At 40.5% G+C, this 13,183-nt stretch overlaps 1 protein-coding gene across 5 annotated transcripts in view; it reads right to left on the minus strand.

Annotated features, from left to right (window-relative positions):
- Nucleotides 1–3,259: 3,259 nt before the first annotated feature.
- The window catches only part of CD47 (CD47 molecule), a 52,922-nt gene continuing 42,998 nt past the window's right edge, over nucleotides 3,260–13,183 (minus strand). For 2 of the 5 annotated variants that reach the window (XM_045850756.1, XM_045850757.1), the window contains exons 8-11: nucleotides 11,097–11,128; nucleotides 9,721–9,745; nucleotides 9,067–9,099; nucleotides 3,260–7,153 (exon numbers count right to left, since the gene is read on the minus strand). In XM_045850756.1, the coding sequence (XP_045706712.1) occupies nucleotides 7,149–7,153; nucleotides 9,067–9,099; nucleotides 9,721–9,745; nucleotides 11,097–11,128 (95 nt within the window). In that variant the 3' untranslated portion in view covers nucleotides 3,260–7,148. The remainder of the gene's footprint in view (nucleotides 7,154–9,066; nucleotides 9,100–9,720; nucleotides 9,746–11,096; nucleotides 11,129–13,183) is intronic. The other 3 variants (XM_045850758.1, XM_045850760.1, XM_045850761.1) reach the window with 3 other exon arrangements.

Raw genomic sequence — 13,183 nt, forward strand, 5'->3', positions numbered from 1 at the left:
GAGGAGCTGCCTGGGAGTCGGGGGCGGGGAGTGCTCCACCATGGGGCCCTCACCCATGCAGGGGGCAGCTGTTCCTACCAGTGCTAGGAAAGGAGGGGTAGAAGTGGGCAGAGCAAAGGCTCCAGCACTTCCTGGTTGCCCTCAGCGTGAGAGAGAGATCTTCCCACAGAGTTGAATTACACATATGATGGTTGGTTTCTACACACAAGTTCACTTCACTCATAATACAGCTTAGCTACATAGCCCCCCAAATGTTTGTAATAAAAATGACTAAGAAAGCCTTTATAGATGGACTGAAAGGGCTTAATTACTATTTATTCTAAAAAATAGAGAGTGTCCATGGAGAACATATTCTAAATAAATACACTTAAACTTGGCAAACAATCCACTTATTTAAGATGATGATAAGCTTACAGGTTGTCAGTTTAACCCTGAGGAATTTCGCAGGCAATTCACAGAAAATTAGAAAACAGAATGAGAGGTTTTTTGGGCGTTTTGTTTTGTTTTGTTTTGTTTTGTTTGGAAGGCAAGCAGGTCTATGATCAAAGAGGATTATCTTATGATGAGGATCCCAGGGCCCAGTACCACGCCTTGGTGTTGCAAGGTCGCAAGAGAACAAGAGCAACAGTTTTGAACATCTGCAAACGAGCATGGAGGCCGACACCAGGTTGTTGTGTACAGACTTTCCAGTCATTCCTCTGCAAATTGGACCCCTTACCAAGCATTTCTTAGTGTAAAATTCGGAAAAGGTACCTGCTCTTCCCCGAATGCCTATTATCAGAGCTTGAAAAGCTACTGCGTCCTAGTCAAGTAGCCAAATAAATAAACGACTGCTTGGCAGAGTTCTGATCATTAAGTCCATGGTCACTCCTATGCAGTCTGTAGTGCTGTCTTCAACATTATCCTCAGTCCAATTACCCATAACTCAGGGCTGAACACTTCATTTCCCTCCGATCTGACGGATGGGTCCTTGAGCAGGAAGCTTCCAGGTACGAAGTACACACTGGGCAGAGAGTTCCCGCAGCCTCACTTCTCACACCAAGTGCTGTCAATTGCACTTAAACCACTGCGCTGCAGGTGAAATCATGCCTAACATGGATGGTGGTACCATAACCCATTACTTTCTAAAGGTGTCAAACCTGAAGCCTTGAGCTGGAAAGGTGCCGCACAAAAGACATCCAGTTGCACTTGGAAGCCTCCACCTCCGTGGGAGTTCTAATCAGGTTAAGGAAGGCTCCGTGCCACACGGAACAGCTTTCAGTGCAGGAGGTAGGCCATTAAGTGCTTTCTGAACTCCATTAGTTACTCCTGCTGAGACTGAAAAAGTCCTCATAAATGCATAAAAATTAAATTGCCTATGAGGTGAGGTATGAGATAGGACTTTGCTGCCAAATACAATTTTCTGTTCAAATGGTCTACAACCGCACACACAGTGCAGAGGCAGAGCACGTGCCTGCAAGGCATGAAGCACCGACCGGGAATTCTGCGCCCCAAATCCAATGACATCTCATTGCTGGTGATAAACCCCTGATTTTGCTTCAAGATAATTTCACCTCAGACCCCCAGCACCTCTCCAGATGGGACCCACCGTCTCCATTCCAGACTAGACCCAGGCCTCAGGCCCGTGCAGTTGGAGCAGCAGAGGTGCCTGGCCACCCTGAGGGAGGGAGGCACGTGGCCCAGTCAGAGCACAAGGTGCCATCTGGCGTGGGTGGGACGGCTGAGAAAGGGAGATGCACTCCTTTTTTTCCCTTTCTTTTTTAAGAACCCTCACTTGAGGATATTTCTTACTGATTTTACGGAGAGAGGAAGGGAGAGAAAGAGGGAGAGATATAGGGGACCATTGCAAGTGGCGTGGGAAATGTAGCCCAGTCCTCACTCGGAAAGGCCAGTGGGGAGCGAGGTCCAGCACATAGGACCCACGCCCATGGATAGGTTCTCCCTTGGGCAATCAGGCCTGCATTGTACCTGGGCTGCTATGAAGCTTGCTTTTTGCTAAAATTCCCTCACCTTCAGTTGAAATTGCAGATGTTTAATGTATATCTCTGAAGCAACTCCCTAAAGTCTGTGCTAAGCCATCCCAAGGATGGAATATAACCAGATCAATCACTTTGATCATTTCCTTGCATTTGCAACATTTTTTCCCCCTTGTTATCTGTAAGAAGTAATCACTTAAAGTAAATCCAAGTATAATGAATGAGAACCTTCTTTGATGTAATGCTGCTGGAAAGCAATAAAAGCTTGTCCAGGTTGAGGGTCGAGGCCCTCTCTCACTCAGAGAGTGGCCGTGCCATCCATTTTCTCCACAGGACTTCTGCAGTCCGTGTGAATTTGTTTGTCGCATCCACAACACATGGATCCCATGGGCCGGAGTCTGCATCAGAGAGAGAAACATTGAGTGGTTGCCCCCCATACATACCCTGACGGGGGACGGGAGATTGAACCAGCATCCTAGGCATGTGCTCTGACTGGGAATTGAACCCACAACCTTTTGGTGCATGGGATAACACTGCAAACAATTGAGCCACCTGGCCAGGGCAGAGATGCAGTCTTTTTGCTCCCCTCTGCTCTCCCTGAGCTTGGAAGAAGGTGGGTCTGGGACTGCAGTCAGCCCTTTGCCCTCACACGGAATCTGGGCAGGCAGGCAGGCAACAGGGAGGAGAGGAAAGCTGAAGGGTGGTGAGACACTGGTCCTTCTGACACTGTTTTGGGCCCAGTGATACAGAATTTGGAATCCAGTCATACGTCTAAATTTTCAGTTAGGTTTGCCAATAAATCCCATTTTTCTTAAGTTTAGGTTTTCTTTCACTTGCAATCAAAATAGTCCAATTGACAGCCAACAAAAATGGAGAATTGTTTTAATTTACAGTTCGGTTTTGGAAGAGGCCTATCTCATTCTACAGATGAGGAGGGACACTGAGATGCAGGTGGGTGCCTTGCCTTACCTGCTGAGGTCCGCTGCCAGTTCGTAGCAGAGCCGGGATAGAGCCCGGGTCTCTTACTTTCTCACGTGATGTCTGCACTACACAGTGGGAAAAATTAATACACGGGACTTGTTTAAAACTTTTAATTAAAACTGTGCTCCAGTTAAAAGTTTACTTATCGTACATTATACTTTAAAAAAGAATGTATATATTGATATTTTAAGTCATCCTTCCCATTGTTACCTAGGATATAAACTTGAAAGTACAGCAATAGACAACATTTCTCAGGGATGTGCTGTGGTCTGCTGCAGTAGCAATAGAAATAGCCCAACAAAATAGCTTAAAATGTTTTATTAAGTATATGTAATATTACAGGGTAATATTTACAAAGTTATGTTTTTTAAATAAAAAATTACCTTGGCAAAGATTGCAGATATTCAAAGCTTCAACAGTGATAAATTGATTTAATACATATTTAAAAAAAAAAACCTTTAACGGTAACACAGCTGTAAAACAACTTTGGTCTTTAAATCACTGCAAAAATGGCTACCGACAAATAGCACACCTTTCATTGCTATGGAAAAAGCCTCCAACAGAGGATCTTGCACATAGCAACACCGGAGTTCTCTTTACTTAGAATGGTTAATGGATATTCATCTGGTGTGGGATATAATTTCCAACAATGGCTTTTTGTAAATAATTCTCCATTTAGTAAGAACAAAAACGTTTCACTCTCTCATCTACCCTGATAACAACATGTCTAAGATTCCACTGATGTTGCCTTACAGAGAAGTGTATTACAAATGCTCTTTTTTTTTTAAGGGCTAAATTTTGGAAAAACTGGTCTTAAATGATAAGAGCTGTCAAAAACCAAACACAAGAAAACTGCCTGTTCACTGCTCGTCTCTTGAAAGTTACCTGGACTGTTCCTATTAGCCACGGAAAATGACTTGATGAAGGACCCCAGTGGCTGATGGCAGTTAGTGATTTTGAAAACGTGACACATGTAAAACTGTTTCCGAACATCCTCTCCATCAAATAAAACACAATGAAAAGATAAGGGTTGCCCAACAATTTCTCTAGTTTCCAAGGACAGGTAAACAGAGGGGTATGTATTTCCATACATAACGCCACAGATGTCCATTTTTGAACACTCATTTTAGGACGAGAGAAATCTAGACGGTGATACAGAGCATAATTCTTACCAATGAGATGAAAGTGTAAACTTATCACTTTTGAGCTTTATTAGTCAAACCACAATTTGGTCACTTACTAAACTGACTACAGCATCCTGAAAAAAGCAATGTTCCTAATTATGGGACAGCCTCAATATTTTCATTCTGACATCCTCAGAAATTTAAACAATAAAGCTGGAGCTTCCAGGTGAAAAATCATCGCCTTTGAAGGTTTTCACAGCATGTGAAATTTGTCAAAAAAGAAAACTCTCTAGCTCACCCTATTAAAAAACAGTGGAAAAATCTACATACAGCTCTCAATCATCAAACATATACTGAATATCTAATGTAGGCAAAACACTGCAGGAAGAGAAAGGAAGGGGGAAAAAAAGCTCTTGCTGTGAAGGAATTTTCAACTGAGAAAAGTAAGACAAACTGAGAGAGCTAAGCAGAGACACATGAAGTCCTGGGAAAGGCAAGTGAGGATGCAAGAGGCAGGTAGGCAGATGGGGACAGACTGCAAAGGGGAGTCCATGGGGAAGGAAGGGCTGGAGGATGTTTCGAGGCAGAGGGGAAATTTGATTTGGCCAGAAAGGTTGATAAGGTTGTTGCAAAAATGACAAATGGCATCACTCTGAGGACATGCAATAAATAAAACTGAACAAAAGAGTCAAGGGCAAAAATTGCATCAGTGAGTAAAAATCAGATTATAGGAGGAACACATATATGATACCCAAAGCATTGTTAGCAATTTTCATTACATGTGACAGAAAATTGGGAGCCATTACAAGTCTGTTCGAAAGAGAATGAACTGGCCCAATGATGCCCAGGCAAGAGGGTTTCTGCTGCTGTGGCCCCTTTTCCAGGGCAGCTGACAACTAGTAAGAGCAAGAGTTGATTTCATCTGGCCTTTCTCCTGCTACCTTGCTGCGTTGTCAAGGGCAGTGAGCGCCTCAAAGGATAGGCAGCATCAAAGAGAACACAGAGGTCGGGTAAGTCCCAAGACTGAGCCCCCAATGAAGGAGAGTTTACTTTGTATTAAAAGGTATGATGTTAGTTTATTAAAAAGTTTACTAGAAACATTTTCATACCTGACTTTTTCTTAAGAGAGAATAGGAATTTGGATCTTTTTCAAGTCCATCGGTTTTTTTTCCTCCTTTCATCAAAATTGATTTCCAAAGTAACAAATGATATTACTAAAATATAAATATTTTCAGAAGAAAAAAGAGCAGCAGGAGCCATGAGATCTGTATAAAGGAATACAGCTCCCTCTACATATGGTAATATTTTGGAAAGCAACACAATTAGGGAAAAATTTTTTTGTTGTTGTTGTTTTCAAGAAGAACTGTCTTCATAGTGTGTTCAGTTTTCTGAGAGACATCAGCAGGTCATAAATTTTGGTTTGCCATGGGCAAACCACTTGGTCCCAACATGAAGAATGACGATTAATTTGGCATAAAAGAGGCACACAAGGACATTTAGTGGACTAAGAAATAACTATTTGTAACACAACTACAAATATAAATGTCTTATTATTACACAAACAGGAAGAATCACTAGTATTTTTAGACAGGATTGGTGAGCAGTCAAAAGACTTGGCAAATTCCCTAGAAATTTTGAAAGTTTTACGTGACCAAATATTTGCGTCAAATATAATCCCACCCAACAAAGATCTTTGTTTCTCAATGTTTTGCTAAGAGCGTGAATTAACATTTGCTCTCCTGCAGGTACCCCACTGCTGTCCACACGGAAGACGCATGTGCCCACCTCATACATGTGCACACAGAAACACACACCCACAAAGGAGAAAAACGAGTGCTAATAATCTAAAAGTACTCCAGGCAATCACAACTGTCAGAATGTTAATTTTCTTCTAATGGGGTAAAAAATATGGGGGTTTATGTTTTCTTTTTCAATCTCAGAGTCAGGGGGATACGAGGCAGGACTACAGGAGGAAGATGATGAGTGTTTATCATGCAACAGAGATACAACAGCAATAAAACCACCCTCTCGAGGGCTGGCCCATGGGCCTGACAGTGACACACAGTATGTTGCCATGCAGGAGACACATAGTTAAAACCTCAACCTTGGTTTTTCATGCCCCAGATCAGAAAAGAAGTGAAGAAACACCGTAGATTGTGCCTTCGAATCCGAGGAAGGGAATACATATGTTACAACCATCGCTATTTTTGCTGACAAGTGTGAACATAATTCTCTGAGAACAAGTCTGGCTCCTTTCTGCAATGATGCTACCATGTCTCTGGACCATGTTCAAAGAAGAGAAAAGGTGCTACATCTTGTACAGCAGAAGCAAACAACAGGAGGACAAGACAGGGTTTAAAGGGTTGTGTGAATAAAAGAAAAAGACATCCATCAATAAAACTACCCTAAATCTGGAAAGGATCTGTTACATTGTACATTGAAGAATATGTGAACGGCAACCCCCAAGAATGAGGAGCATAATCTCCATCAACAGCACATTTCACGTCAGCAGCGCACAAAATGCTTCCAGCCCAAGTCCTGTCTGGACTTAATTTGCTATTCCCTTGATCCAGAAGTGGCAGACACATTATTCAGTTAACATTGTAACTGCCAATGTGGCTATAAACCTGAGTTTGCTGAAGTCTGATGGAAGCCCCTGTTTTTCAGCAATATCTCTGGGTAACGACAAGATTAATGCCAGGTAATTCTCAAGTTGAACCAATTTAAACTGGTGACCTAGAGTCAAAAGGTCCTAGGATCTGAAAGTCATCATTCTTGGAAGTTGCCCACTCTATTTTTGCCCCTGATTAAAGAAAAATAAAAATTAAAAATTGGATCTCAATTGGGCACACGACACATCATAATTCTTTTATTAACTAAATCACAAATGCTTTGAATAAAAACTTAACTGGAGTAACCACTCAAAAGTCAATGATTTACTTTTTATTAAAGATGAAAGTCATCTTCTCTTGCAGAGTGAGCGAATCAAGGCCGTGGTGCTTAAACACGAGTGCATTCTTTTCATGTCTTACTACTCTCCAAATCTGAGTCCATCACTTCAGTTCAGCTACTCTGAAAAATGGAAAAATGAACATTTAATTACTATTCGTGTCTCTGTTCTATGCATTAACAAGTTAAAGATTTGGAGTTGTTTGAGGTATATGATATCTAAAAATAAAGACAAGGTATTTAATCTTAGATTTGCAAAGGTCACAGATATAAAGCAGGCAAGCCATTAGCCTTTTTGGTCGCAGTAAGTAAAAGGGCAGTGCCAAATGAAAATAAAGATCAACCAAGTCTGGTCATTTCCATTTGCTGGATTAGCTGAGGAGAAGCCAAGAGGTGTTAATTTTTCAAAGCAGAAGATATTGGTCGTAGATTAATATTCCATCACATTCACTTTGGGTCTACATCATTCATTTAACATAAGTGAAACAAACATGTGATTAGGTATAAGTGAAAGAGAAAACGGCACCATGACCCCGGAGGGTACTCTGAACCTCGCCCATGGACCAGGCAACCACACTGTGGGCATCGAGCAGTTAGTTGTCAGCTGGAAAATCCCACCAGACAGACATTTAAAAATAGCCGGCAAATTCTGAACAGCGAAATATTAGTAAAATTAAAGACATTTCAAAGGTCACGATAGATTTTACATGTTATGAACGAACAAACACTGCTGTATCTCCTGATACAGTGGATCAAAAACAGTCACATCTTAAGGGAACTTAACAAAGGAAGAGGTATTCAAGGTGCTTATACTGATTTTCTGACAATAGGGAAAAAGACTCCAGTTTCTCTGTACCATACAGAAGAATGACTCCACAGCAGAAAAAAGGAAAGAACAAAATAAGACTTAAAAACAGAATACCAGAATAAAAAGATGAACAAACCATGCTACAGTTCTAGGCCCCAGTTCTTTTTTCAAATACCATTTAATTTATTCCTATGAACCACGATTTTTTGCAGGGCCGTGGTTAGCACAGTAAAACATGCATTTGTAATAAAGGCTGTGACACAAACCTACAGAAGTGGGGTCCTTCTGTGCTTCCTGGCTGAACGCAGCCTCAGCATTGTTTTAGACTTAACCCACCAACCCACAATCAGTGTTGTTGTACTCTTATGCCAACGTTAACTGTACTCAGGGGAGTACAGCTTCTCGAGTTCAATGCTGCCCTCTGCTACAGAGGTGAGCAGGTAGGTCACAGACTTTAAAACAGTAAAATGGAAAGCAAACTGTTTACATGATCAAGGCATGACTGTAAACATCACAGGTATGAAGACATTTTTGATAAGACAAAAACAGAGCTGAAGTATCATAGCATGTTAAGGTAAAATTAAAAATGAACACCTCTAGTATTCAATATCTCTGACTTCTTTAAGAACAAATGTATGTCTTTGAAATACTTAATAAAAACTTTAAGTTGTTAGCCTAGAGTCCCCCCAAAGAAGCAAAAGCTGGAGTGATTGAACATTTTTCTCTCTGTCTCTTTAAATCCTCTCCCAAAAGGTTAGACCCAAGTTCCTTTGTGGAAAAGCAGAGATATTAAGCCTCCATGGATTATATGAAACAAAATCACCAACACAAGCACAAAAGAAACTCTGTCAAGATTATAAAGATTTGTGTCAGGTTATCTGTGTCATATAAAACCCAGTGATTTTTAAATGTAACTTTTAAATCTGGTGATTTTAAAGTTACAGTCACCAGACACTGCATCTAAAATACTGTTTTTAAAAAGCGGTAATTTCTCTTTGCTATGAGCAACGTGACTGACAGCCTGGTCAGTGGCATCCTACAGCTTTTCCATCACTGTTTTCCAGTTTCAAAAGAGTAGATTTAAGTTTTGTAAATCAAGAAATGTAAACCTTTATGATTTGACAGTGTCCCTTTTATTTAAAAAGCCGTGTTTTCAAGAAGCTGTTTTATTTCTTTTCAGTGTCCATATTTTAAGCAGTCTACAACTGTAGGTGCATGTTACACTTACCATCATTCATCATTCCCTTTGATTCTTTAAATGCTAAGAATTAGTAACAAGCCAAACAAGCAATTAGTAAGGTTCCACAATTAAAAATCATTTGTAAATAAACAAATATGCAGTAATATCATGCCAACTATTCCACAGCTGTAAATCCACATTGACTGTAAGGCATCTGATGACAATGCCTTTCTGTGGACCCTGCCCAGAGCCCCCACCGCGGACACACAGTCAGTGGAGAATACAGATCTAGACTTAGGGAGAAAGAAAGGGAAATGTTTTGGCCTCACTCCAAGGTGATAGACTGTATCATTCTAAATTTATAAATCAGAGATAAAAATCCATGGAGGTTTTTCTGGGCTGGGGTGCTACACTTCACCACGGCCAGTATAAAAAGGCAACAGCCCCTCGCCAAGCCTCACTGACCAGTGCATACAGCTACTTGCGAGGCATGGAACAGTGTGCTTTCCTCAGCGGTGAGGACATTACAAAAGTAGCACTGCTAATTCTTGATTAATAATCAGAAAAGAGGCCAAGGCTGGGGAAAAAAACCAGATTCTTCCCAAGACATACACAGAATATTCTAACTGATTTGGGGACCAGTTCAAATTATGACCTGGTAACAGATGAAGAAAAATATACAAGTTTATAATAACCACATACCATTAAGGGGTTCCTCTACAGCTTTCTGGAAAATATTTAAAATATATTTATATAAAAATAGAATATATTTCATATCCTTCATACTGAAATTTACATAAGCTAACGTTTAAACTATAGTAACCAGTGAATCCTATAGTCCAAAAACAAGTCATTAAAGGTTAAACGCAAAGCTTGCCAAGTCCCACTAATAGTTTAATAATAACTATACCATTCCCTTAACATTCATTTTCTATGCAAAATTTCCCACTCCACCCAGCCTCTCTCAATTCAAGAAATCTTAACTTCTCAAAAAAATTATTAAAGTCCAAAATAAACAGCAACATAAGCAATACAGTTAAACAAGAAACAAGAGCAAAATAATCATTTTTAAGTCATGCAAATTAAACGCAGTGACAGGGAGAGAGGACGTGTTAGGATTTAAAGGTCTGGTCGGCTGGCGGGATTATCTCTAATGGAGGCACGTGAAAAACTGCTGTGTGTTTGTGACTGACGTAGCCACCGCACCAATCTCTTCAGAACAAATACCCGTGGCAGACACACCCCTTCTCTCCCTGGCTTGTCGGGTTTGTCGGCTGAGACTTATCACATTGAGGAGCATATGTAATCTCCACTTCCCGCCACACACACTTTTGGCATTCCCAATACAGCTATCGTTAAATCCTTTATAGGAATATGAGTATAACATAACACTTTCCAGGTTTTATTTGCATAAAGTAGCTCTTGCGCCTGTCACCACAACAAATCTCTATTTCTAAAAGTTCTTTTTTAACCCTCTCATTTATTCCTCTCAGTTTATCTCCTAAATTTACTCCTTTTGTTGGAATTTTCTCAGGTAGCTTAATGTATCCAAGCTATAGTGAAAACTACAGTACAGTTTAGAGGAAGAAAAATTATCATAAAATGAGGTAAGGAGGGAAATAAATCATAATTCAGAATAGGTATTTTAAAGTAATATTTACATTTATTTTATAGATTATTATTTTAATAAAATCAACTTGATATAAATTTCTCCCTCATTTGAAGCCTGAATACTGTTTTGTGAATGCACATGGAATAAATCCGACAGGTGAGGCCCTGTATTGGAGCTTTCCTTCAGCAGAGTAAGGACCATTATTTCTACACATAAACTTTCCAGTTCTGGCTATGAGAAGTTAGCATAATCTTAAGGAATCATTTATTCTATCCCATTGCTACTAAATGACCAAACATTTAAAAGTAGAATTAGATCTATTTGTGCAAAGGTCATGAAATGACTTCAATGTGTTCTCAGTTGTATGTTACACTAAACAGCAAAAGGGCTCAGCATCTCAATCCTCTTTCCTCAGTCTAAATCATCAAGTGATCAGACCCAATTCATTTAAGAAATTTTAACTTACCCTAGGAGGTTGTATAGTCCTCTGATCAGAAGCTGGTAAAATTAAAAAATAAGAAAATGAACGGAATAAGTGAAAGCAATTAGAACAATGCAATGCACTGTTTAATTTTAAAATAAAATGTTCAGGCTGAAACTAGAGGTGCCAGAAAGTCCACTGAAAGAGTTCCAGTTTTGACAGTCTATTAAAAAATACAGAACATTCCTGATTATATGAACTGATAGAACAAAATAATGCAAATGATCTGCCTCCATCAAATAAAATAAACATATACATTCACTCGTTTGCACATGCCACAACTTCCCCACTCTGTGGTGGAAAAAGGCTGCCATCCACTCACACCGCTGTCAACTCTACATCCCTCCCTACCAAGTGGACAGAATGTGACAATGACCAGTTTCTGCCTCTACTCCACCTCCCACCCTTCGCTCACTGCTCTTGTTCCTTGAAGCCTAGTCTTCTTTTTTCTTTCTTTCAAGTTTCCAAAGCTCCAGATAGCTACAATGATAGAAAATATTCAGATCCCTCTGAGTTTAAAGAATTATTCTAGACAAGTAGTTTTAGCTGCAGTCAGGCCCTTCTCTATGTGTTCGTTCTTAGCTTACCCTTCACTGTTTCTGAATGTATTGACTGGTTCACGAAGACGAAGGAAGAAAGTGACGAAACGAAAAAGAATTGCTCTAGTTGCGTGGAGAGCAGAACACTTTCTTACAAAAACTAAGTGACAAGGACCCAGAGCAACTAAAACCAGTCCTAAATACAGAATCAGTCCTATAGACATGAAAGCAGCAACCAGCAGCAACACCCTGAGAATGACTCTAGGAGGGCAACGCTACTGGTTAGTGAATTCCACTGCTCTCTGAATTGGATGATAGTACTGGATTTGTGTTTTAGCAGATTGAGGCAGGCCCCAGAACTGCTCTAGTTTTCTATGTTACTCATTTACTATCCCTCCATACCTGCTTTATGAAGCTCCCAAAGCTAATGGGAGATGGGGGTGAATGAGAACCGACCCAAAGGCAGCCACTCTACAGGCGAACCAGAAGCTGACAAGCCTCTGAAACAGGGAAAATGGCAACCAACTGGCCTGGAAAGTTTCTTTCCAGGAAATCTGAAGGGAGAGAGATAGAATGATGACTAGAAAGTTGCTGATGGTAAAGGAAGGTGATAAAGAAAGTAAGCAAGGAAAAGCTCAGAGCTTAGAGCTCCAGGTAAGAAAAGCTAGCAGTGAGAAGACGTAAATTGGATGCAAGTAAGGACATACAAAGAGAGGATGGGCTAGTTGGCTAGTAGGTGAAGAACCACAGAGAGAGGAACTAAGTAACTGTACACTGAGGAAGGATTAACTGACTCTTGTCCCACAGAGGGCTACATGATGACTCAGACCTTTGAAACCACTTCCAATTCCTAAACTATTTACTGTTCCACTCTCTGTGAGGCCCAGTTATGTAGGAGGGGGGGGGGACCCAAAAAAACCCTGGGACTATCTTCTGGAAGGTGGGCTCCTTGTAATACAGGCTTTCCCCTCTAGGCGAGTATTCTAGGAACCCGCTGTTATCATGTACCAGCTGGCGTAGTTGTGAAAGCCTGCGTTTGGCTTCAGTGAAATTTTTTTGAAGATTCTTTCAAAGTGTTTGCCCATTTCATGAAGGTGATTTACCAGCGTACCTGCCCACACTGCACTGAGTGTTTAGCAGTTTTTGACCAGAAAGGGCATGACTCTCATGCCCCACCCTGACTATTTACCAGATCTTGCCTTGAGGAACTCTTTTTTTTTGTTTCCCCAATGTAAAAAGCCCTCAGAGAGAAAAGTTTTGCCGATTCAGAAGAAGTGAAACAAAAAATGGCAGAAGCACTAAAAGGCATCAAAATTGATGAGTTCAAAAACTGTTCTGAGCAGTGGAAAAAACATCTCAATACATGTATTGCACCTAATAGAGAGTACTTTGAAAGTGACTAAACTTTATATATATCAGAATAAATACATAGTTTTTACTATAAATTCCGGGCACTTTGGGTCCCCCCTCATATCTGCTCTCACGAGATTCCTATCTCTGTTACTATCACGTGTGGAGTGACAGTAACACTCC

Source organism: Phyllostomus hastatus, unplaced genomic scaffold, assembly GCF_019186645.2.
Source record: "Phyllostomus hastatus isolate PE091 unplaced genomic scaffold, TTU_PhHast_1.1 phas_contig_86, whole genome shotgun sequence".
Lineage (NCBI taxonomy): Eukaryota > Metazoa > Chordata > Mammalia > Chiroptera > Phyllostomidae > Phyllostomus > Phyllostomus hastatus.